Source organism: Thermobia domestica, chromosome 2 (assembly GCF_964235325.1).
Source record: "Thermobia domestica chromosome 2, izTheDome1.hap1.1, whole genome shotgun sequence".
In the NCBI taxonomy this organism is placed as follows: domain Eukaryota; kingdom Metazoa; phylum Arthropoda; class Insecta; order Zygentoma; family Lepismatidae; genus Thermobia; species Thermobia domestica.
This window is the reverse complement of record NC_137455.1, coordinates 356,075,978-356,102,202: the sequence shown is the minus strand read 5'-3', so window position 1 is coordinate 356,102,202 and position 26,225 is coordinate 356,075,978. Positions and strand designations below refer to the sequence as shown.

The 26,225-nt window shown below is 36.0% G+C and overlaps 2 protein-coding genes across 4 annotated transcripts in view; one reads left to right on the top strand and one right to left on the bottom strand.

Annotated features, from left to right (window-relative positions):
- LOC145678798 (carbonic anhydrase 1-like) overlaps positions 1–20,748 on the top strand; it is a 68,463-nt gene extending 47,715 nt beyond the window's left edge. The window contains exons 6-8 of the mRNA XM_081749313.1: positions 7,577–7,688; positions 15,817–16,041; positions 20,497–20,748. Coding sequence (XP_081605439.1) covers positions 7,577–7,688; positions 15,817–16,041; positions 20,497–20,613 — 454 coding nt within the window. The 3' untranslated portion in view covers positions 20,614–20,748. The remainder of the gene's footprint in view (positions 1–7,576; positions 7,689–15,816; positions 16,042–20,496) is intronic.
- The window catches only part of LOC145678799 (carbonic anhydrase 2-like), a 227,130-nt gene extending 201,437 nt beyond the window's left edge, over positions 1–25,693 (bottom strand). For 2 of the 3 annotated variants that reach the window (XM_081749314.1, XM_081749316.1), the window contains exon 1: positions 25,389–25,693. The gene's annotated coding sequence lies outside the window, so the exon portion shown is untranslated. Of the gene's footprint in view, positions 1–14,334; positions 14,560–25,388 lie in introns of those variants that run through there. The other variant, XM_081749315.1, reaches the window with a different exon arrangement.
- Positions 25,694–26,225: the final 532 nt, after the last annotated feature.

The following is a 26,225-nucleotide window of genomic DNA, read 5'->3' as shown; positions in this document are numbered from 1 at the left end:
CATAGTAGCAGGAATTCCTTCCTAGACGGTGGTGAATGAGATACTAAAGAATTTCCATTTTTAAAAAATGTAAGGAAATAGTACCATCAGAATCTATTCTAAGGAAAACATATTTAAATGTTTGCTATGAACAGTTTCTGTAAAAGGTTCGTTACGAAGTTGGTAGGAAGGTGATTTGGATTTCGATAGATGAGATTACAAACGCTACATGTGTATTACAACGGTATATTGGTATATTATTATTATAATGGTATTGTCAATCTGTACCTATCTTATTGATCATGATCAGATCAGAGGCGCAATAATCAAACATATATATAGTTAAAAGAGAAAATAAGTAATTAAAGCAATCGGTTGTCATGGTAAACATTATTATTGACATGATATACACGGAATGGATGGCTGTAGATGTAATATGTTTGTATAGAAAGAAGAATAAATTAACGATATCGAGACACGATTTAGGTGATTTCGAAGGACTAAAAATGGTTAGTAGTTATTAGTTGATATGTTTATTGTAATAACTTGTTGATCTAGAGATACATTAACGAATTAGGGCTAAAGTGATTTTTCGCTTTAGTATACCGTGTTAACGCCAACATTCGCTCCATGAAATCATCCTCGTCCTCGTACTTTCTTCTGGCATCAGAAGAGCTCGGAAAGGTTAAAGGTTCACAATAACTCATTCACAAATTTCCTTGTTCTACTCTGGCCAGTAAGAGCACAACATATTGATGTCCTTATTAATGATACAGCTCCATATATTAGGAAAGCTGCGAGAGTGTTCAAAATGCTATTCAGGAATATTATTCATCTCATGTCTGGTTTCATGGGGTACGTATAATTGCTAAAGAGACAAAACTGGCACCCTAAAGTAAACAAGTTAATTTCAAAAAATCTTTCCGAAGTCTCCTTCTTGATGTTGGAATTTGAAGGAAGTAGCACTCGATGTACCTCTTTCCCCACAGGTTGTAACGAGGTGGGGGACTTGGATTTCATCTGTTATCCTTGTTATCTGTTACATAAACAACCTTGAAAGGATCAGGGCTGTGAAGAAACATTTTATTACAACAAGATACTGTACTGCTTCAGTTTCTCAGGTAAAACAACTTTCGTGTTAATCAGATCTCGGCAGTGATCTTGCATTCATTTCAGTGCATTTTGGGAAGTTACCAAAGACGATTACGCAAATACAGAAAAAAAGGTGAATCTCTTACTATATTCGTATAGACTTTCAAGAAGCATTTGACCAGCTAATGAAAGTGACGAGGGAAAAAAGGAGCTGTCTGTTTCTGAACAGTTCATACGTGTTTTGGTTACTAAAGAGGACTTCAAGGAAACAAGTTAGAAATTCGTAGTGTTTTTAATGGCGAACAGTTTTATCTTGAAATGAGTCCAGCTACAATAGCTTCATTTACGTACGCCTCAGTTGCTTCATTTCAAATAGAAAAATCATTTTCTATTCTAAAATCTGTTCTTTCTGATAGGCGATTGAGTATGACCGTGGATAGCTTGAATAGCATCTTTTGGTCATGTGCAACTAAGTTTCATTTTTAAAAAATTAAAAACTGTAATGCGTTACATAATGTCTAAATTTTAATATACTTTCTCCTGTAAAAAATAAGAGGTTTAGTTTGCTTTTGAAAAAGATGAAAACTGCAATGAGGTGTAAAATCTGTGTAAATAAAAATGAAAGAGACTATGTGACTTAATAGCCCTTGAACCACACGACCGATCTCGATCAAATTTTCAACATAGATGAGATTCGGGCCTGGGATAGTTTTTATCATTTAATTTTGGCTGTGCAAGAATTATCAAAAATGACCTATATTGTATTTGTGCCGAATCCATAGTTTTCGGCGTCGCTGAGATGAACAGTGACACTTCCCTAACAGCACAATTACATAGCAGGTATAAGCCTATCATGTTCCCTCAGGTACATGGGAATGTGTCCAGTATGTGCCTTATGTACCTCTGAGAGAGAAATCGCATGGATTGCAAGTGACAGTCACAGTCTATGTCCGCTCCTATGCACATGCCTGACATGTACCGGGGGAACGTACGTAGTATGTTCTAGGTATGTTCCCATGCCGTAACCGTCAATGAACCACAAAATTATTCCTCCAAAATATGTTCAATTGCCTATATGCGTAATTTCTTTACATTATGCTGAGTTTAAACAACACTTTGATAAAAAAAAAGTTAAGAAAATTCGTACCCCGGGGTGGGCACGAACCTCAAACCTTTGGATTACTAGCCGCGTGCTCTTCCGACTTAGCCAGGGAGACGTTGAAGAGAACGTCGCTTGTAGAGGGATAAATTGTTGAGGTCTTTTGAATTTGGCTAATCAGAGTGCTCCTTTAACTGCGTGTATTCGACGACAACCGTTTGGGATCAGATAAAATCTGCTCGCCATGTAATTTTATAACAAAATGACGAGTGTCTATTCACTTTATTTCATGGTTCTTCCATATTCACTTTCAAATGATCGGCAACAGTTGCCATCTAATTAAGTTGATGCGTTTGTTGCTTCTAGTACACAATCGCTTACAAACAGAAGCAACAAATGCTTCAAATGTGGGAAATGAATTTAGAACACCTAAATGGCAAATGCCTACCACATCTTGTGCTGTTAAAATATCTGCAACAGTATGTACCTAAAGGACGTACCTAGAACATGACAGTTACTGTATATGTCCCAAGTGACGACATAAAAACAAATGACTATTACAGTGCGAAACTGAGCCAGGTATATAAATGCTATATTTGTGGTACACAGTTGCAAATATCAATTAGGTGCAACAAGTACCTAAAACTATAGGTAGTTAAGGTACATACTTAGCACATGAATATCATATATGCCAAGTGCCGAGAACCTAAAAAAATAACCGATATCAGAGAGCGCTTTAGTAATAGTAAAAAGTGACTGACTAATGGAACATATTATTTTTTCTTATTTTAACCCAGAAGCGGATAATTGACGCTAGTAAATAAATAAAACCTAATTATTGAAGTGCTCTTCACTTCAAAGAAAATATTTAAAAGAAGTATTTTTCAATAAAAATGAATGAGCTAAGTTCGTGCAGGAATGAATGCCCTTATAGATGTTAACTTTAAATAAAGTTTTGAGCAAATGAAATGACAAAGAAGGAAGAAATTGCTTTAAGTAAATAAAATTATATAAGAAAATGTATTTATATTAATTTTAAGAATTAACTTATTTTTTTAGGCATTGTCGTTTACTCACCAAAACTCTGCTGCGTTTGAAGAATGATGCTGGGGGGAAAAAAATTAAGAAGTTCGTGATACATTATTGATGATTACAAACATTGTCCGCATATCATGATTTGCATGATTTTTTAACAACCAAATATCATGCATGGTTAGGAAGTCAACTATTAAGCTGTTATGATGAAATAAAGACCGTTATGAAAAGAATTTTGACAGAATACAATTTATGCAGGATATTAATCACAGAAGTACAGCTTTTTTTCTTCTTAAATTCGTGCCCGAGTTTCTCATATATATTGTTCGTAATGATGACAAGTTAACTAACCCTAAATGATCTTGCAGCTTGAGCACGTGCAATGACAATATAAAATATAGCTATATACTCTGTCTATGGTACAACTTTACTAAGAAATATTATAATATGCTTTGATTAATATTATCATTTTTAATGGCGCTACAGATCATTTGCTATACATCTGTCTTCTATTAAAATGACACAATATCACGTATAACATATTATACTAAGGTAGTACGAGTGTCTAGCATGTATAAATGTTAATTAATTGGCCTGTGTGTAGAGTTACAAGATGCACCAGTTTCGTCCCTCGAAAAATTGTTCAAATCTATAAATGCTCCGGTTTTCCTATAAATTATTATCGTTAGTGCGATATTTAAAAATACAACTTTTATTACCCATTGATACTTTGGCCACTTTTGGTGAGTGTTTACCGTGCATAATGATGACTATCTTCTAGATTTTCATAGGGTGTCCCGCTGTTTAGTGTAAATTTTCACAGGGTGTCCCGGGATTTTAGTCTGAAAATATGTGCTTAATTATGTGCGCATTACACTCGATTACTTGATTACTAACTAACTAACTCTATGGCGTATGGAACCCGGAGGTTCAATGGCGCGTTCAAAAAAGCTTTCTTTACTGACTGTCTGGATCCAGTTTCTACTTTGTACTCCTAGTTTTGCGAGATCCATCTTAATATCATCCTGCCATCTGTGCCTAGGTCTTCCTAACGGCCGTTTTCCGGTTGGACGTCCACTTAAAACTTTGAAAGCGTTCCTAATTTCTTCCATTCTCGTTACATGACCTGCTCACCTAAGCCTCTTAGACTTCATGACTCTAACAATGGTTGGTAAACGGTATAAGTTATGCAGTTTCTCGTTATAAAGTTTCCGCCATTTCCCATTCCCGCTCCTCTTGGGTCCGAATATTTGTCTCAGGAGTTTATACTCATTTTATAGGATTTTATAGGATTCAATATTTTCAGTCTGCGCTCTTCCCTTAAAGTCCTTTACTACTAGGATATTATATAGGGTGGCCCAAAAGTAGGTATACACCTCTGCGTTGATCAAGTATGATATTCTAGCTTCTAGGTTTATTTGCTCCGGCTGTTCCGAGCTTAAGATAAAACTAAAAAGACATTAAGAACAAATAATAAAGAAATTATGGATAATAAGAAACTATATAAAATGCAGTGAGCTGATTAGTACGGGACTGTATACCTACTTTTGGGCCACCAAGTGGGAATAATTACTATATGTACACCAACGGATCAATAAATTTGGTTCCAGATGGTGGATGCAGTCTTGTTGCTACATGATGGACGCAACACGTGTCCCGATAAATACATAGGACTAGCCATCGAGGTAGGGCGTAGATAGTCAGTGATGAGAGTTTGCACGACAAAGGGTTTGACAAAGATGAGATCGTGGAGTCTTAAGGATTGTTCACTAATTGCAAAAATAGCTGCAGTGGTATGGTATTTGGGAGCAACTGTCATAGTGTCTACAGAGGCAAAATATCATGAAGCGGCGCAATAGTAATTGTCGGAGTGAGGGTCGTACACGCTCGTGCGCAGTACAATGAATTAATTGACTGCTCAATACTACCTTGATAAATTCGAAAGCCCTTCCCTTATGACTATGCTCCGTAAACTCGCACGTAAGGAATACTGTGGGAGATGTCCCACGTGTCACATACTCCTTATAATTTCTGATTCTCTTGGCGCAACGAGCATGCGTATTGGACGATAGAACACATTATAGAGGGCCTGCTGTTTTGACGAGACAGAACATTTTACTGAAGTCCTATGTGTTTGGCAGAAACTCCATGGAGCCATTGTGTATTGTGTCAATAGCGTAGGTCGGAAGCGGCGAGTGTATGGAATATGGTATGTTTACATGGTACGAACTAGATCATCTGAAAGTTGTAGAAAAACGCATGACTGGTATCCGGTATCGCGATCTTCTGGCGAACTATACATTGCACCGTGTTGCAATTTCCTCCACATTCCCTTCCAAGACGCTAATTAACCTAGCCATTGCTCATGTCTCGTGCCAAAAATAATTCGTTAATTACAGTGCGGACTTTCTGCATATTTCATGATCCTCAAATACCCCGCAACTCAACTCCATTGAATTTTCATTTCTTTTCTGCACAGAAATAAATATTTTTTTTAAAAAAAATCATTTCACAGCCATTAAAACAAGTGGAATTGTTACTTTGTGCTTTCCAGAGGTGATGTAGGCTTACATTTAGGCAATTTTATATTAAAATGTAGATTACACGTGTTTGGTCTATTAACCCATGCATTTTCCAAGTAAACTTGATTCTTTTTTCCATTCCACCTGAGTTTATATATCAACATATATAAAAGAAGAAGCCCTGACTGGCTGATATCCACACCAAACCGCTAGAAACTTGAAATTTGGACAGAGCAAAGGATTTGTGACGTGAGGTCCCGCTAAGGAAGAATTTTTAAAAATGCGAGGGGGAAGAGAGAAAGAAGGGTGGAAATTATTTTCTTAAAATGTCCATATCTTAGAATCTATGAAAGTAAGGGACTTGAAATTTTATATATAGACTTCTCATTTAGCCCTCGAATACTCATGATATTTTAAAACTCCGGATTCCCAACAGGGGTACAAGTGTACCCCAACACACATTTTCGAAATTAGAAACATCCTTATTTGTGGCATCGATAATATTGGTATGTTAGTTTATGTTGGTTTGTGGTTTGTTAGGTTATGTTGGTTTTGTTAGTATAGGTTAAGTTTATGTTGATTTGTGTTTTGTTAGGTTATGTTGGTTTTTGTTAGTATAGGTTAAGTTTATGTTGGTTAGGTTAGCGAAACGGAAATGTGTTTACACGCTATAGAACCGTATTAATTTCGTGATATTTTTGTGGCAGAAAAGGTTCCAATATTGGAATATGAATGCAATATTGCAATAGGCTCTAATATTAGCTGTTCTTTATTCTATATTTCGTTTAACAAAAACCAAACAATAAAATACTAGAAACAAGTATGGTAACATAGGTACCCAAGGTAGCGTACGTACGTACGGAGATCACTTGACAACATAATTGTTATTGAGAAAGTAAGTTTGCTTACAGTCCGGTTCACAATGTAAAGAACGCTATCACTCTCGGGTGTCCGTCACATAAAATATACAGTAAAACACACGCATGGGGTACATTTGCACTCCCTTGGGTATCCGAAGGTTAAAATAATTAACAATGTGTTTCAGCGTTTTTGATATTTGACCTAGAATGCAAGAAAAGGGCGAAGAAGGGAAAAAGGAGGTGAAAATTACAATTATTAGAATAAGATGTCGATATTTTGGAATCTCTTAAGACGAGGGACGTGGAATTCGGTATTTGGGCTTCTCATTTAAAAGAATTTGACTCGTGTTTCATTGTTTTTTGATATTTCCCCTAGAAGGGAAGAAAAGAGGTAAGTTTGCGATTGTTATAATTGGATGGTCATATCTCGAAATCTGTTAGAGACATGATATTTGATGTTAACACGTTTCATTAAAATAATTAATATGTGTTTCGGTGTTTCTTGATATTTCCTCTACCAGGAAACAAAAAGGGGCGAGAACAAAAGAGTCGGGGTTGCAATTGTTAAATTAACATGGTCATATATTCAAATCCCTTAAGATCAAAGGCATGAAAATTTGTATTTAGGCTTTTAATTTAATATAATTAAAGACTTGTTTAAGCGTTTTTTTTTTAATGTATCCCTTATAAAGTAAGAGAAAAGGGTGCGAGCTGCGATTGCTAAAATCACTTGGATATAATCTCGAAATCCCTTAAGAGCAGGGAGACATTAACTAAAGACGCGTCTCAGTGTTGCAATTGTTGTAATACGATGGCTATATGTTAGAAATATGAGAGGTTCGAGGGTCTGGGAAAAGTCCCCAGCTAGCCAGATAAATGTATGTGTAGTGTAAAGTGGGGCCTCACACCTCTTAAGTCCGGCCCTCCTTATTAGCATATTAATAACTACCCCCTGTTTCTAAACTGTGTAACTATATTTGTTACTGCAGGTACCCGATGGAGATGCAGCTAGTTTACTACAATTCAAAATTTAGAAGTTTGGAAGAAGCTGTTCGGCAGGAATCTGGTAACAGATTGGCCATCATTTCTTTTCTGTTTGAGGTAAACAAATTTCTTTATATACGCCTATACAGTAGAGCGTCGATTATCCGAAGTAATTGGGGGACATGGGTGTTCGGAAAACTGGTTTGTTCGGATAATCGAACTGTACTGGACTGTACTTCTACAGCCAGTGCCAAACCGACAGAAGTGTGCTGATTGTTGAAACACAGCGACTGGCGGCTTGGCCGGTCAGCAGCGCCTTATGAAGGCCCCATTAGAAGCAATGTTCCGCCAGCGGTGGCTCAGTGCGGCGACTACTGTGGGAAACTTGGTTTGGGAGTGGGCGGATGATGGACGGTAGGGTGGGAGAGTAACAGGTGCGAGCGAGTACACAGTTCGGTTAAGCGGTCGTTCGGTTGAACGACGTTCGGATAATCGACGCTCTACTGTACTAGTCTAGTCCTAGCTCAAAGCCTTCATCTAGGCTGTAAATTTCCTGAACGCAAGCGACAACTCTTGGCGTTGGGTAGGAGACAGCGCTGCTCGCGACAACTATTAGCCTGACTGTGAACTATTTAGAAGAGTTTTGCATGACAGACTAACCAGGGAAGGTCGCGAGGTGTTACTCTGACGTCATATCGATACTATGCTCAATCAACTCATTTTTACATAGGGTATGAAACAAGTACACAAACGGAGAAAATCCTCGGATGATGATTTGGAGTTCTTATGTGATTTTTAGGCTGTAAGTTTGGCAGTAAAGTTGTGTTTAATACGACGAAAGATATGTAGAAGTGGGTACTACCTGCAATACGCGGAAGGTTTCAATGATTGAACAGCATGGTGGTCGTATGGGGTGGCGAATCGATGTGTTGAATGTGATATTCCCGCATTAAGTTTTATAGAATTATATAAGAATAATAAAGAGAATCTATTAATTTTTTATGAGAAGCACTTATTACTGAATTTAAGTGATAATTGAAGCTTCTATGAGAACCAGTTGCAGTCACTGTTCTAGCCTAACTAAAGCCTTATCGGGTAACCTAAACTAACCAAATCTTACCTAGCCTAACCTACCAATTTTTAATGTTTTAACTGCTTTTTTTGAAGGCTTGAAACTGGAAGGGGACCTCTAAACTTAAGTTAACATAATTGGGTGATCCCATTCCGAAACGGACTAACTACATTTTTGATTAAATTGAAATAGAGTGATATTTGTGTTGAGAACTGAAAAGTTCATCGCTCGCCATAAAGCCCACTCATCACAACAACTTACGCCATCCGTTGGCAAACTAAAGAAGCTACAAACTTCGTTCATTCTGGCTTGACAAAACTCTCAGTTCACAAATTGTCATTCTACCCCAAATTCATCAAAAATGCAGTTAGTTGGTTTTGGCATGGGACCACCCAATTATAATCTGTACGTATGGTGATTCAGGTTACAGCAACTATACATATTTCTAGATGACAGCTCTTCTGAAGTAAACACATACACACATATTCTTCCTAACGAAGAACTATTCGATCATTCCAGCACTCAAGATTTTTCAAAAAAAAAAAAAAGTCTGAGACATGACTTACTTCCATGTATGGATGGAGATATTTCTCTCACGTTCTGATGTTTGGAGTGCGATAAATATACTTTTTCACGCAATACGATTTTTCAAACAATGCAATATATAAAATGACAGGGTACATACAACAGTAATGACAAACTTTCATGTTTCCAAGGATGGAAAAGTAAACTATAAAGCAATAGGTAAATTAGATTAGGTTTAAATGATTACCATTTGATGTGAATCAGAACGGTGATAGAATTAGCCTCAATGAAAATATCAAATCAGGTGTTCCATAGACGAATAATAAATCACAAAATATTACACTAATAGACATTGCACATTTATTGGTACACTTCTTAAGGAGTTTGGTTTATACTGTCCGTGTGTCTGCTAGTCCGAGGGCCCAAAAATCTTAAGAACTAATGGACAAATCACCAAATTTGGTCAGAATGTAAAAGATCAAAAATTAGAAATCGAGTTCGTCGATAGAAGGGATATTCAAACCGGAAGTGGTAGAAATAAACCATTTCCGGATTTTTACATTGATCACTATAGAGCAAGAAGAATAATAAATAGCGAGAAGCAGTTTTCTTCAATCGATTAAGCGTCCCAAGAATATACAGGGCTAGCATTTCATTTTGAAAATACTATATTTTCAAAATTATTACACGTACGCACATGAAAGATATATGAACCCTATTAGCAGGGAAAAATTGCAAATCGTTTGCTGTAAGCTTGAATTGCAAGTCGGCCGAGCTTGCATCCAGCTTGATTGGAAAACGTGCAAGCATGCCGCAAGCTGGATTCCAGTAACGAGGTTATATGGAGGCAACCTAGCATTCTGTGTTCCATTCAAGGTTAACGCAAGCGTTTTATAAGTCAAGTCAAGTCAATAGCCGACCAGTGATGCTGTGCGAAGGGTCTAAAGCATCGCTTGCAAGTACAACAAAAGGAAGATTTTATGAAAGCATGTGTTTCAAGTGCAAGCGTAGAAAGCCAAAAGCCAAGCACGTACTAACTGGCCGAATGTCTTCTTGCTAATAAGAAAAAGAACCACAAACTCACCAAGTTTATACACCCTCAACAAATGTTTACCAATATGTGCCCCTTTGGTGACAAGACACACGTCCAGACGTCTTTTTTTTATTATTATTATTTCCCTCCATTTTCGACAGGTACTAACTTTATACTGTCACACCCAATCGGAAAGATAATAGACTTGTGCTACCACACAACACAAAAACCCTTGGTACGTTTGTGGTTCTTTTCATGTATTTTTCATGTTTGTACGCAGTGCCCGTCTGGAGCAATCACGGGCCCTCGGCTAAAGTTGGTTGTGGGCTCCCTGATCAAGAAACTTTTCACAGCGTATCTTCGGTACTTACAACAATGATTAAAGGTTTGTTTATAAAAAAAAAAGTTTCTGAAGTAATTTAAATCTATCTATGTTACGATAAATGACAAGGTAAAACATACTTAAGCAATGTAACGTAGATATAAATCATGATATAGGTTTCGACGTCAGTTCAGCATCGTACTATATGATGTAATGAGACTATGAGTGAAATAAAGAGAAATGTGTTGATATGGTAAAATTATGCGAAACCCGTATAGTTATAAACTTTTTTTTTTATTCTATGAGAACTAATGACAAATATTTAACGTGTATTACAACATTTATATGACCACATAATTGTAAAAAGACGAAAATATTGGTATGCACTAACAAAGTGAAGCTTATTCTAGATTTATATTAATACAAACAGGCAAATTATTAATTACTACTAATAAATGATTACAATATCATAAAGCACATAATTATAAAATTGAAAATGACTCAGACACACATAGGAATTACAAAGTATCAGGAACATATCAATACAATAATTTTCTTTTCAAAACTTCGCTTGTCACTGCAATTTCATCAATGACTATTTTTGTCCAAATTTATAAACAAGTCTTTCTCGACATTCATCAACATTAAAGGAGATAGTAAGTTCTCGCTTAAAGAATATCTGAGTCTATTTTTTACAATTTTCAATTTCGAAAAAACTCGTTCACAAGTCACCTGAGTGGATGGAATGGTCATTATATATTTAAACACAGTATATAAATTACTAAATAATCCAGACTGTGACGATAGTTCATAGAGAATGGGAAATGCACATGAGAGACACCTGAAACATTACCTTTTAGTAACAGATTGAGTTTCAGACTTTTTATTTTTATTTTCAGATGTCACACTTTTCAGATGTCACACTTTTCATTTATACACTTCTTTCTTTTCTGGTTTTTCAGACTTGTCACTAAAATCTGCACTCAAATTACGATACTGGCTTGCAAACTGTTTCAGTTCTAACAACTCACTTCTATTCACGTTTGCTAATTGAGAAACAGTTTGCAAGCAATCATCTGGAAAATCTTCTACCTCCATTGCAACTATACCCTCGTACCTTTTTGGGTCTGACCAGGAACAATCAAGCAGTAGAGTCTTGTTGGGTACAAACCGTTCTTCTATACTTTTACTTGCACAATCGAGAATGTTAAAGTACAGTGCTTTGTATTTCTGGTCATGTGACAAATTTTTAGCCTCGTCAGAAACTTGTTCACAAGGCATTTTCTTCACCTTGAGAATTCTTTTTTCTGGAAAATCACCTTCTATATCAATTTCCCCATTCCTAAAATAAGCTTTGATGACTTTAACCAGGGATTTACATTTGTCATGCAATCTTTTAAAATTTTTGTCACTTCTCTTTCTTCTAATTTCGTCTAATAATGCATCTACCGACTGCCAGGCCCTTGCATAGTCTAAAAACTTGGTTTGGAGAAAGATGGACACAGGAGAAGTAACTGAAAACATGTCTAGCATGACTACAGCTAGAAACAAATTTTCAAATATGAACCACTACCCTAGAAGGGAACGCACTGTAAATTTTGGTTTGCAATCGAAGTTGCCTGTTGACATATTTATCAATACTGACAAAAATGTAACGAATTTAGAAGATTCAACATTATCATAATGCAAATCTATTATGGATGATAGAGCTTTGTGTTTGCTCCACCACCTAGCATCAAAAATAGTAGCACCTATTTTTTTTAATCGATGTAGCTTTGCCCACCCAGAATGATGTTTCTTTGTAAATTTTTCCAACACGATCATTCTCTATTATGAATTGCTTAAAAAAACAAGCGGATTCTTCCACAAGTCCGAATAAATGTTCTGCTTGGAGGCACTTTACAGTAGAATCTGCTATAACTAAATTGAGAACGTGTCCCATGCAATGAGTGTATATGATTTTTGGGTTTACCTTCTTCAAATGTGCTTGAAGACCATTGTAGTACCCTTTCATGTTACTGACTCCATCAAAAGATCATGCAACCATATTTGAAAGAAGTATATTTAACTTTTCAAGTGATGATTGTAATTGTTCAAATAGTGCTTCGCCAGAGGTATCTTCTGCTATAGTTAAATCAAGAAGTCTTTCATAGGTTCTACCCTGTACAACATAACGAACACAAACGGCTACTTGGTCCATCACTGCTATATCTTGAGTAGTATCTATCATGACACTATATATTATGCTGTCTTTTAAATCCTTAATAATCATATTTTTGCCGTTTTACGTTATGTGTAAATCTGGTACTGGTTGTTTTTTAACTGGTTTTCAAGCATTACATTAAACTATGTTGTTGTGTTTTAAAATTATCAGTAATTAATTCTGTTTTTGTATTCTAAACATCTGATAACTAAGTTATTTTTTAAGTTTTAAATATTTATTTTCCTATGCGTCCGGGCCCTCCCAAAGGCTCTCGGGCCCTTCGGGCCCTCCGCGGTTACCGAGCAGCCGACCTAGCCAGACCTGCACTGTGTGTGCGTGTAATACTTTTGAAAATATAGCCTTTTAAAAACAAATGAATAATTTATGCTAACCCTTTATTTCATTTTCACTCTAATCTTTATTCAAACAGGAAGTGGCAGACAATCAGCCAGTTTTGCTTTTAACGGTAACCACCATAGAGTAAAAACAGTTATAGATAGAACAGGAGCGTCATTTGGGAAGGTCAGAGGGCAATTCCCCCTTGAGTTTAAGAAACACATGTTTTTTCTTTTAATAAATATAATACTACTAATAACAAACATGAAACTTGTATGTCAATGGACAATCTTCCCCTTCCCCGTCGGCATAAACCAAAATGATGCTACTGAGCGAGAAGTGGTTTTCTGTAATCAGTTAAGTGTCCCAAAAATATATTCCCTCCTCGCTCTGTCTGCACTAAAACCGGAAAAATATTACCGCTTCTGATTTAATTGAAAGCATATCACGCCATATAAACCAAACTCCTTTGCGTGGCGTACTCTTGACTCTGCTATTTGTTGAAATATACAGCTGCTCAAAATAATCAATGAGGTCTTCTTCTGTCCTTGATGTGACGTTCTATTCTGGAGTTATAGCCCTTTCTGTATCGTTCCGAAACTTTTTCGACAGATATAGCTTTGAAATGGCATTTTATCACATCTGACCAACAGGGGGCAAAACGTGCTATTTTCAAGACCCCTCTCAAGCAGAGAAACAGAAAGATGTCCGCAGGCATCAGATCATGAGAGATCGCTAAATGATTGAGAACATATGCACCATTCAGAGCCTCGGCGGAGTTTGTGTGGTTCGAATTCCACGTTAATCAGTATGGCCATGTCTCATATAGCCTCGCTGCTGAAAGGGACGTTAAACTCAAAATCAAGTCAACTCAACCACGCAGAGCCAAGAATTAACGCACATGAATAGTAGTGTGCAGGCACATTATCGCGCAGTAACATTCATTGTCCAATCTTGTGCAACTCCCGCTGAACACACGGATGTTCATCGTGGAATCCAGTGTTCTCAGTTGACGAGCAGGAACTAATTCCTTACGAATGAGCCATCGTTGGTGAAGAAAGCCATGAACATTTTCTAGACCTTGAGACATTGTTCAGGATCTTTGAGTATGTTGCTAATGCATGACAACATGATCTCGACGATTAGTGAACAAATACATCTGAATTCCTAGATCATATTTAACACATTCGAAGATGTCTATACTCCATGCAAAATGTCTTTGGTACTGATAGTTTCTTAACAACCTAATTACGAAATATAACATCTACTTACGGGAAGAGATCATAGTAGATAATGAAAGGGCTCGTAGTCGGCGCACCACAGATGTGCTGACGTGAGAACCGACATCCAATCAGATAGCAGCAGCACTAGGAAGTAAATAACAATGCCCCATTGGCAGCAGTGTCATTGCCTGCTAATTACGTCATATCATTGAAAGCAATCAGCTGTTGCCATGTCTAATAAACAAATCCATATGCATAACATCATCCAAGCTGTTTAACAGCATGCTATTAAAAGAAACAAGGAAAACGCATTAGACTTTACAGAAAGATAAGAGAGGTGCGGACAGTTACAGGCAAAAGTTTTGGAAGACAACAAGATTAAATATAGTATATAGTATAGTATTTTTCTATATTAACGTGAATTTTTATTTTTCTTGTAGTGTTATTAAAATGATTACATGCATTGAAGATCTAATGTAGATAATTTGTAAAATTTGTGTATTTTTTTCTTTTAAATAAATAATAAAGAAAATCTGAGTAGGTGAACCTAAGAAATGCAGTAGCTAAGCAATGATAACAATAGTAATGAGAAATTTAAAATGAACACACATACCTACTCAAAAGCCGTGAAGATTTAACTGGCTAGAAGTATCAAATGTGTCCACCAAATTTGCAACACCGTGAATTTACAATGTGTTCTCCGAATTGTTGATATAGTCAGACCAAGGATGTTATAAAATATTTATAACATCCTTGAGTCAGACCGTGTGTTATTTCAATATGATGTTGCCATGTGTTCTCAAGACAAAGCGCAGAAACAAGATCGAGAGAGTTAGTACCCCGCGACTCTACCATGAATTTTCAAGACAAAGTGTATAAATAAGTGCATAAAGCCGTACCGGGAATAGTTTACCGAGACTGCTATGTTTTCTGGTAACAATACGCACAAACAAGTGAGCTGAGTTAAACTGGAAGTTACCTCACTGCAGCTTCAGTATGTATTCTCAAGAGCATGAACACATGAGTGGAGCTAGTCCGGGAGTTCGTTCCTTGTGGCCTTATCATGTATTCCCATGACAAAGCTCATAAACAAGTGGGTGAAACCAGACCATGAATTAAGTTACAGCGATTTTGAAATAAATTCTGAAGACAAAGTGCATAAACACATTATTGGAGCTAGATTGGGTGTTCGTTCCTCACGACCTTGTCATGTATTCCCATGATAAAGCACATAAAAAAGTAGGTGAAACCAGATGAGGTGTTAGGTTACAGCGACTTTCAAATAAATGCTCAATACAAAGCACTTAAACATGTGGGTGAAGCCAGATCGGAAGTTAGTTCTCCACTACAGTATACAATAATTCTCGCATGGACAAAGCTGGTGTCTTATGTCAGCCTGTTTTGTCAGATGATAAGTGAACTGAAAGTACTAAAAAAATACAATAAATCTACTATTTAGCTTATATATAGTTTGTAGTATAGAAAACACTTTTATATGCAAGTGAGCTAATTTCCACTTATTCTGTTGCAGCTTAACTTCGTTGATAACATTGCTTTGGACCCAATCACACATGTCCTCAGTTTTATTAGGGAACCTGGATCGAAACATGAAATCAAACCTTTTCCTCTGGGATGGCTGCACTCACCGTTTGACAGACAGTATTATTCATATTTTGGATCATTGACCTTGCCTCCTTACTGTGAGAGCGTCGTATGGATTGTGTACTCACGTCTGGTACCCATATCGTTTACACAGGTATTTTGTTGTTGTTGTTGTTGTTGTTTTTGTTTTTACGAATAAGACTCTTCTGTCAGATGTATGACGTCAGAGCAGAGAAACAATAGCAAAGTAATTGATAGAGGAGAGGCGAGAAAAAAATGTGAAGAAATGTTTGCAGTGCACTAATAATTATGGGTTCCTGTATCGACATCAATGTTTTTATTCGCCTGTCACCACCAGAGATGTTCAGACTGGCGAGTCGGCACTTGCAAATCCAAGATTCGCCCTCAATAATTGTACATGAGTCTGAATCCAGTTGAAGCTAATGAGCTCGAGCCCCAGTAAAATAAGTGAATATGAGCCCAAGTAAGCCGTAGTCCCTTTGAGGGAAGTGGACCGAAAGCGAGTGAGCTCGAGTCAAATTAAGGTGAGTGAATCCGAGCTCGAATGAAATAAGTGAGTACGAGTTTAGCAGAGGGAAGTGAGTCCGAGCGCGAGTGAGCACGAGTACATAAATGAGCCCGACCCCCAATTAATTAAGTGAGCGTGAGCCCAATTGAGGGAAGTGAGTCCGAGCGCGAGCTCAATTGAGAGAGGTGAGCCAGAGTGTGAGCTCAATTGAGGTGACTGAACTCAAGCTCGAATGAAATACGTGAGCGCGTCTTCAATTAAGATTAGTGAGAGTAAGCTTGAGTGAACGTATTGGAAATGGCCATCTATGGTATCCACAGCCTTAACCAAACAGTGTTGCATCTGTCGGTTTGGTCTGGAAGCGGGGACTAGTTGCAGCACTGTTAACAATTTTCAAATTTAAACCCTGGTTTTCAACATACGTCTACGAAACTTTGTACTTGGATGAAAGATACAGTATACATGCACAGAAAATGTGAGAACTTTGACATTCATGTGGTTTACTGCAACATTTAAAGTTTCTAAACAATTAACTTTTGTTCCAACACATTGAAACATAAATGAAAGTAAAAACGTATATCTTACATCACATAACAAGTGATGCAAAAAAGACAATATGAATATTATGTTAGCCCAGGTCTAAATTTAGTATATTTGTGGGTTACAAATGTACTAAAGGAATGTACAAATAAAAGAAACACTTTCTTTACTAGGAGAAAAAATGATGACAGACAAAAACCACATCTTGTTTATCATATTTCTTGACATGTACGAGGGCCACTATTTATATTTTGAGCCTAACAATGAAAAAACAGTAATTTGCCATTTAAAATTGATTTGCTGTTTTTCGAAATATTCTCCTTTATGATTAATACACTTTTGCATTTGTTCGAACCATTTGTCAAAGCATTTTTTCCAATCTTCTTGAGACACCTCCATAATATGGTTTTTGAACGCATCAACGGCTTCTTCCGTCGACGAAAATAGTTGTCCACGCAATTTTATCTTGACATTCGGGAACAAGTAGAAGTCATTGGGTGCCAAATCAGGACTGTACTGCGGATGACCCATCAATTCGATTCTTTGAGTGTTCAAATAGTCGGTTGTTAGACGAGATGTGTGAGAGCTCGCATTGTCTTGATGAAGAATGATCCGACGGCGCTTGTTTGTTTTCCATATTTGACCGAAAACCTCCGGCAAACAATTGTTGTGTACCCTTCAGAGTTCTACGGTCTGCTAAAGGCACAGTTGCCACATGATCAGTTTTCCCGAAAAAAAAAAAAAAAAAAAAAAAAAAAACAGGCAACCATTTTTTTCGATCTGCTTCGAGCGCGGACAACTTTTGTTGGATTTGGTTCATCTTGAAACATCCATACAGTCGACTGCTGTTTACGTTCCGGCTCATATGCATATATTCATGATTCTTTACCTGTTACAAGCTTATATACGTCTTTTAAAGCACCACCTCCATTGTATTTATTGAGCATTTGTGTGCACCAATCGACGCGAGCTTCATTTTGAGTTTTTGTCAAATTATGTGGGATCCAACGCGAACAAACCTTTCTCACAGCTAAATGATCATGTAATATTTTATATATGCTCGTGGAACTAAAGCCTAGGGCTGCCTCAATCTCACAGTATGCCATATTACGATCTTGCAATATTAGGTTTTGCACAGCATCAATGCTTTCTTGAATAACAGCTGATTTTGGACGACCTTCGCAAATTTCGTCAGTGAGCGAATGGCGGTCACAAGTGAAATCGTTATACCAGCATTTCACAGTGGCAAAGGATGGGGCTTCATCATCAAATGTGGAAGTAAGTTGATCGATGCACTCTTGTCTTGATAATCTACGTCGAAAATCGTAATAAATCATCGCACGAAAATTTTCACGTGTTAATTCCATTTTTCTGTTGTCACGCCATCTTCAAGTCAACGTAGACAACACAAGTAAAGCTATTGACAAAACATTTGAAGTACGTTATGGTTAACAATGTCAAATGTTTCTATGCAAACGAAATATGACGCATAACTACAATTAGTGTTGCCAAGGCTCAAAATATAAATAGTAGCTCTCGTACCCACCCATCGCACCCCATACAGTGTATCCACTTCTTTCTATCATCTTCATATGCTTTGAAACAAATTGAAGTACTCGTCACTATCCAATGAAGTGTCTGCCCTCAAGGTGCGAAAATTTATGTTCGGTTTCTCTTCTTAGTTATCTTTCCTGCTGCTGATCTGGGTTTCCCCCTTATTTTTTTCAAAATTCTTCTTTTTAACTTCTATCTACTGTGAAGACAATCGTGGTTTAAATAGTAGGTCTACGGTATCTGGCCTAGTGATTATTATTATTATTATTATTATTATTATTATTATTATTATTATTATTATTATTATTATTATTATTATTATTATTATTATTATTATTATTATTGGTAGTAGTACTAGTAATAGACAACCTATCATGTTCTAATATCTAATTATCTATAACCTTATCAACTATTTTAATTTATTTCACTGGAAAGTTATAACATATCTACCAGGCCACTTCCACGTCACAATTACAATTGTTATGGAAGTAAAGCATTTTTCGCTTCCCTCAACAATGAAATTAACAGCATATTCTTATCGATGTTGTTTTCTTTTTATAACAAAAACAGCATTCTGCCTTCTTCAAAGTTCCATTCCATCATTCTCAGATTAGGAAAAACATATGTACGGTTATACTTTTAAAAAAGGAAAGAAAACCCGCCTGAACAAAGGAATTATTTTGCCTCAAGCCCAAATATAGAAAGTAGTAATGTAGGCAAGGAAAGGGGTCCCACATGGCTTAAATCTCTCCCGTAATATAGTAAAGCAATATCAAATTTAAAATAGATGTATGTAAATTTTCTTCAAGCTGGGTTATCAGTGACGTTTTTAGGGGAAGCTATTGGGGAGCAAGTCCCCCCCCCTCGAAATGAATTCGTTATTTTGTCGAATTGTACATACAACACAAATGATTCTTACTGTTTCCCAAGGCCCCCTCCCACCGAAACAAGATCCTAAGTGCGCCACTGTCGGTTATTATAAAAACTCTCTACGAGCCAAAGAACATTCTATATTTTTTTCTCTTATAAACTCCGTACTTCGCGAAACAAAAAAATAGAGAAAATTATAGTTTGAGAATTAAATTTAGGAAATGAATAGAGGAAAGGAAAACAACATGTCGCTGTTTGGTCGAAATTGATAGGTCTATCAATGTTATTCCTTGAAGTGCAGAATCTATTGAACTACTGTAAAAGAAAATAAACACAATCTATCATTACTTTTTTTTTTTTTTTTTTTTGTTTCTGCTATACATTAAGTAGCCTGCAGTTTCAAAGTGTAACATTCAATTTGCTCAGATCGAAGAAAAAATTACATTTCGCCTTTATTTCCTGTAGCCTCAAATATTATTTGCTCGGGCCGGAAAACTTCATACGCCAAATTCCAGGGGAAGCACGGCCCCCTTGCCCCCCTGCGGACGTCCATGACCTGGTCTGAAAACAATAATTATTTCCTGTCATTAAGACAGGCTAGTGCGAACCAACTATTTATTATATCTCTTCTTCCATAAGATGCGCATGCGTGAAGGCCAAGTTCGTTCTCGTAATGCTTCGCGTTGAGGAGAAATTAATAGTATTGCAACTTAACCCTGTTGCAAATAAACCCCCGTCACCTATATATATATATATATATATATATATATATATATATATATATATATATATATATATATATATATATATATATATATAATCTTTACTCAGAAAATATATTTCTGGACAAGCCAGAATAGAGAGAGATGTTCATTTTACCTTCCTTTACATTCTACGAATATCATTATGATTTTTTTTTTTTTTTTTTTAAGAAAGAACGTTGTGTTAACGAAATATTTTTAAACATTTATGTCTGACATTTGGTAAGCATAATTTCTTTTTGGCAGATTTGCATGATACACTTGGTAGTATATCTTATTCATTTTTCTATGTGAGAGAAGACCTTATCAAATTACCATAACTTTTCTTTTTTATCTTGAAAAATTCTAATTTCAGCTGCAACTATTCCGTCAGTTGTTTTCAACAGATGGTACTCCTATCAAGCAAAATAACCGCCCAGTTCAACCCGGTCAGGGACGACCTGTGTATTATTGGGACTGTCGAAGGTTCTAATTGCTGTACGTTATCTATTGCATTGTATTCATCGATTGTTTCGGAGTTCAAATTTGTGAAAAAAAGTGAATTGTTTAATCATTGTTACTTGTAAAGTTAGTAATAGATTAAATAAAGCGTGTTTTAATTAGTGTACTTTATTATTTTAATCTCATGTTAGAGAGAGCTCTCTCTCAGCACTACAAGAGTTCCGTAGCTCTCTTATGGCTATTATGCCAACCCGTGGGGAAAATCCCATTTTGTGAGATTTTTTGACAATTGCTCAAAAAGGGATAATGGGGACTTTTGTCAAAATTGGCAGCATGTATGGGATTTTTCATATGTTTATTTCATCAAAGCTGACAAAATTCTCTATGAAAGAAACGTAGACTAATGGCCAGGGGCGGATTTAGCATTTTGGCGCCCCTAGGCCCAATAATTTTTCCGCCCCCTAGTCTGGTTAAAGTTACTTTCCTAAAAACCTTTATTAAAAAATTATATCAAGCCTATATGTTAATTGCTTAAACACCACTCCACGATGCAATTTTATCATTGCAAGCTTTTTGAGGAATTTACTTGGTTCTGGGCTTAACAAAATACCGTTAATGTATTAACAAAAGATTGGTGAACTTTACCAACAATTATTTGTTCCAATGAACTTCAAAATCAGAATGCTTTATTAGCCTGATTTTTTTTAATCAATTCAAAAAATATGTTAAGTTATGGCTATTTATTTTTATTTCTAGATATATTTTTTTCTCTCTCTCTCGGCCGTGCGCCTCCTGGGAGATTGCGCCCACAGGCCCGGGCCTACCGGGCCTATTGGAAAATCCGGCCCTGCCAATGGCACTGGAATAAACGTGAAGTCAGTGTTAATTGTCAAATTTTGTTATTTGAAAGTAATATATGTTAGTGTGAAAATTATTTATGCAGGAACTCGTGAAACTGTTTTATTTTTTTTTCAAACGTAAATTTTTCTCCCGAGTTTTTTTTTTTTTTTTTAAATATCATGAACTGATTAAGTAAATTATCACATGAAAAACTGTTAGTTTCTAAAATGTTGCTACACGGAATAACTAGAGAATGAAGTTTGTCTAGTTTCATTACGCTCAGTACATTATGATACAAAAAGCGTGATAAAGATACTAAATTCTGATAACACAAATGTGCTTGATTTCATCAACAATTTCGATAGTCTCTTCTAATTAAGGTAAATACTTATTAGGAATTTAGAAGATCGGAATTTATGATGGAATCATTCAAGTAAGTAACATATACTAGTTTCAACTTTCATATCTTATAATTTTTTGAAAATTTTATTAGTAAAACGCGTGGGAAATTTAAGAGCCAAATGGGAATTTCTGCCTTTGAAGATGGGATTTTATAAGGTTCCAGGGTGGCATCACTGAGCTGATAATGGAACGTGAGGTTATGAAGAGGGCGAGTGGTGACGACTGTGTGTTATTCAGCCAAACGCAGCAGCAGTGTTGTCAGATGGCGGGAAATTTCCCGAAAAACGGGAAACTCTTAGTATTGGCGGGAAATTCTGGTTAAAAATTGTAAATTCTGTCAACTTTTATGCTTTTTTCATGTCGTCTCTTTGTAACTCCTTGTGTACATGGAATAATATGTCAAAAGATCAAATGAACCAGAACAGCAAGAAATGTTCATAAGCCGAACCTTCTGCAAGAAGAAAGAAAGAAGGGAAAGAGGGTTGATGACCCTTTACTTACTTTATTTGTTGTGGCTGGTTATTCACAGAATGTTAAGGTGAAGTGAGGGAGAGGATGGAAGAATATAATACTTGGAAGTAGCACAATTCCCCCCACACACAAATACAAATGTATATTTCTATCTATACCAAATAAACTACAGATAGAAAATAGAAGGATGGCCCTATAATAGATTTCTTCTCCCGCAGGAAAAATATATGCTTCTAATTCATTGTTATTTGATTTTAATTTGAAATTATTAATATACTGATTAATTAGGTTAATATTATTTCTTGGCGGGAAATTTTGAAAGCGATCGGAAAATTTGAGAGCACTGACACTACCCTCGGAAGAGAGAAGGCCTTCGTCGTAGCGAGTGACGTCACACAAAGTAGGGACAGGCAGGCGCAGTGTGTCGGGCAGAGTTGGGCAACTCTACACGTGAGCTAAAAACAAGTTGTATTACAAAAATGGTTTTTAAAGTGTATATATATATATATATATATATATATATATATATATATATATATATATATATATATATATATATATATATATATATATAGAGAGAGAGAGAGAGAGAGAGAGATAAAGTAATTTCAAGCGATATGCATTGAGTGCTAAGAAGAAATACGAAGAGACAGAGAGACATAGAACTTTGATCATATTCAAATTAAGACTAATATTATTGAGAGGATAATGGAAATAAGAAACTTATTATCAAGAAAATTATTATTAAATATTATACTTCTGATATCGAAATTTTAACAGAATAATAGGTTAGAAACATTTAAAACTACAATTTTTTCCAAAATCTTTGTATCATGTTAGAGCGCATAGAGAAAATGCTCATGAAAATCTTTCGAGAGCATATTTGGCAATTAGAAACACATTTAAATGTATTACTGGCGTGCACGCATATGTTGTTTTGTTTTACTTTTTATGTGTGGTTTGTGCTTGCTACGGATTAGTTGCATTTGTTTTTAACTAACAATTATGGTCCTAGTCTAATGGAGGCGGTGATGATGATAATGAACGAAATGGTGGAGTAAAGAAAATGGGAGAACTCCAAGACACTCACCCATGCGATATTTGTTCACTATAAAGCTCACTTCGAGAGAGCTGGGATCGAACCAAAGACCCCATGCCCCAGAGGTGAGTGCTCTACCACTGGGGCGCCACGAACCTGTTGCAAATTAATGTTGTTATACCAAGGAAATAAAAGTCGCACTACTACTGTGACTAATTCTTCTTCCTCTTTATTATTATTATTATTATTATTATTATTATTATTATTATTATTATTATTATTATTATTATTATTATTATCCGCTTCGACGTCACCCAGGAGATACGGTGATCAAACGCGTTTACTACTTCAGCTTGTTATTATTAGCTATTTGCATTTAAGAAAATGTTTTTGGCATATTGCAAGATACAGTCCTCACGTTTGCGAGACGAAACTTAAAAAAAAAAAAAAAAAAAAAAAGTTGATTAGGAAGAAATTATACTGTATTTTAAAGATAAGCTGAATTTAACAAGTGACACGAAAGGTGACTGAGAAATTCAGTACTTGGAGAAGCTCAAGAGTAATGTTGTCTAAATTCTTTAAAAAGATTTTCTCGTCTCGTCTCGTAAAGTAATTTCTAGTCTTGGTACAGAAGAAATAATCTGCTAAATTTTGTTGCTTAATTGTAATTGTTGAGAGATCTTCAAATATGTTTTGAGAAAGCCTTCAGTAATTGATTATGTAACTGGGAGAGAGACAAACCAAATCAAACAAAACCATACTTTTTCAACACTGAGTCTGTATGAGACGAGGACAGTAGATCTACAGTTGAGGGTGGAATTTGAACCCGAGACCTGATGCACAAAAGGTTCACGCATTAGCCACTGAACCAACAGCTAGGACGAAGAAACTGAAATCGGAGGAGTCAATAAAATTACATTCTGTAACCAACACTTAACAATTAGCACGGACAGTGCCAAATCGTCACAATCGAATTTGTGTGTAGGACTGAAAGAAAAAACTTTCCATTGGAATGCTTTGACAAAGATCACATATATGAACATTCGTAATTATTACATAATGTGAAATTATGTATACAACGTTGTCAGATCATAATAACCCTAGTTGCTTTTTGTCTTTCTTTAATGTTTGAGCCATTTTCTTCGTGAATTTTGCGTACACCACTGACTTCCCATATCACTAGTTCACCCGTTAATTACATATGAATTACTGTAATTAATTTTCATACTACTGACAATTGTGTAATTTTATTCATTCCCCTACCCAGCCCCAATAACTTGCTAATGGGTGTGGAATTTAAACCAAAACTATTAAGTGAAGGTAAATATCTTTCGTTCTCCCATCAGGATTTCGCATCCTGAATTCGTTCTACAAATGAAGTAGGCCTATCGAAATAATCACATTTCAACTCACTGACCCTCTTAACCATATAGGCTAAATTACTGAAGCTTGTTTCGAAGAAGATACAGGCTCCTTATTCATATTTGATTCTGTTACTTCTTTTTATAATTAATGTATGATAAACAAATATTGCTGCTGTCTGTCAATTGTGAATGCCCAAACATGTATATAAAATGAATTACCATTCTTTTTTAAAATACTTTTTTTTTTTACAACCATAGGCATTGTTGATACTCGCAGATGCATGTTTGGCGTTTTTGCCATTGATACAGTAAACAAATTCTATAATTAAACTATTATTACGTATGGTACTGATTTATTGATCTGGTACTTAAATATAATTATCATCATTGAATCCGAGGAATATGTCAATATATCGTACTGTTGCCTACTTCCAGAGAAGACTATATGATATTACTATATATAGGCTAGTTCCTGAATTATTGAATTTGCTCAAATTCTATCTATTTTAAGCACACAAAAAATCTGAAAATCCTTTTTTTTTTTTTTTTGTAAATAATACTGCAAAGAAGTAAGTTAATATCGTACTTAAAAACTACTAAACAAATAAATAAAAATACAATTCTTTTAGATTATATCTTAAGAATCATTCTTATGAATTATCCTGAAAAAAAAAAAAAATACAGCCTTACCCTGCTGGATTGGGTGACTATGAAGTCTTTTTGTACATTTTACGGAGCCATTTTTCTCGTAGATTGTCTTCAACTGGAAACATAGAAACTTTTGGACCGTTTCCGTAATTCCTTTACAATTCGGGACACAACAAGTAAAATGTACTTTTGCCTTCAAATTATGAACACTTAAAACACTTAAATTAAACACAAATAAAAACTTAAAATAAGAATTCACTTAACGCCACCGCATACACTTTCAAAAGACGCGCTCACTGTTTAACTAACCACGCAAGTGTCGTACACCCTCGCAGGGATCTGTCGTCTTTGTTTGTACCTACTCGTTGTGACGTCACGGCTGAACCTAAATGTAGCCCAATGGCCTTGTGATTGAGAAGGTCGTGGCACTGATCGGGAAGTCTGTTATTCTGAAACTGACAACACTGCGCCGCAGTGATGATAAAGTAGAGGAGAGGAGTAGAAGCACCACGACAATATATCTCGGAAAGACGAACAACGTGTGCGGATCAAGATTGAATTGGCACTTATATGCAGTGCACAACAATATTTTTATGGACTTCCTGACGAGTTTTTCGGCAAAATGAAGGAATCATTTCGCGGAAAACACTATGACACAAGGAAACTCTTTATCTCTGCCACATGGTGGTCTCTGCGGGACATCGACAAAGATTAAGCTGGGTTGTCAACAGAGGTAAAATTGGATTTGAAAAGGTAGGGGTACGCACGCTGTCACGCCCTCCCCCGTGCCTATATTTGCCCATTGTAATTTTCTTATTCTTAGAAAGTGGGAGGTGCAGCTTAATTTACCCGCGTGCATAGGACCTCGGTTCAGTTAAA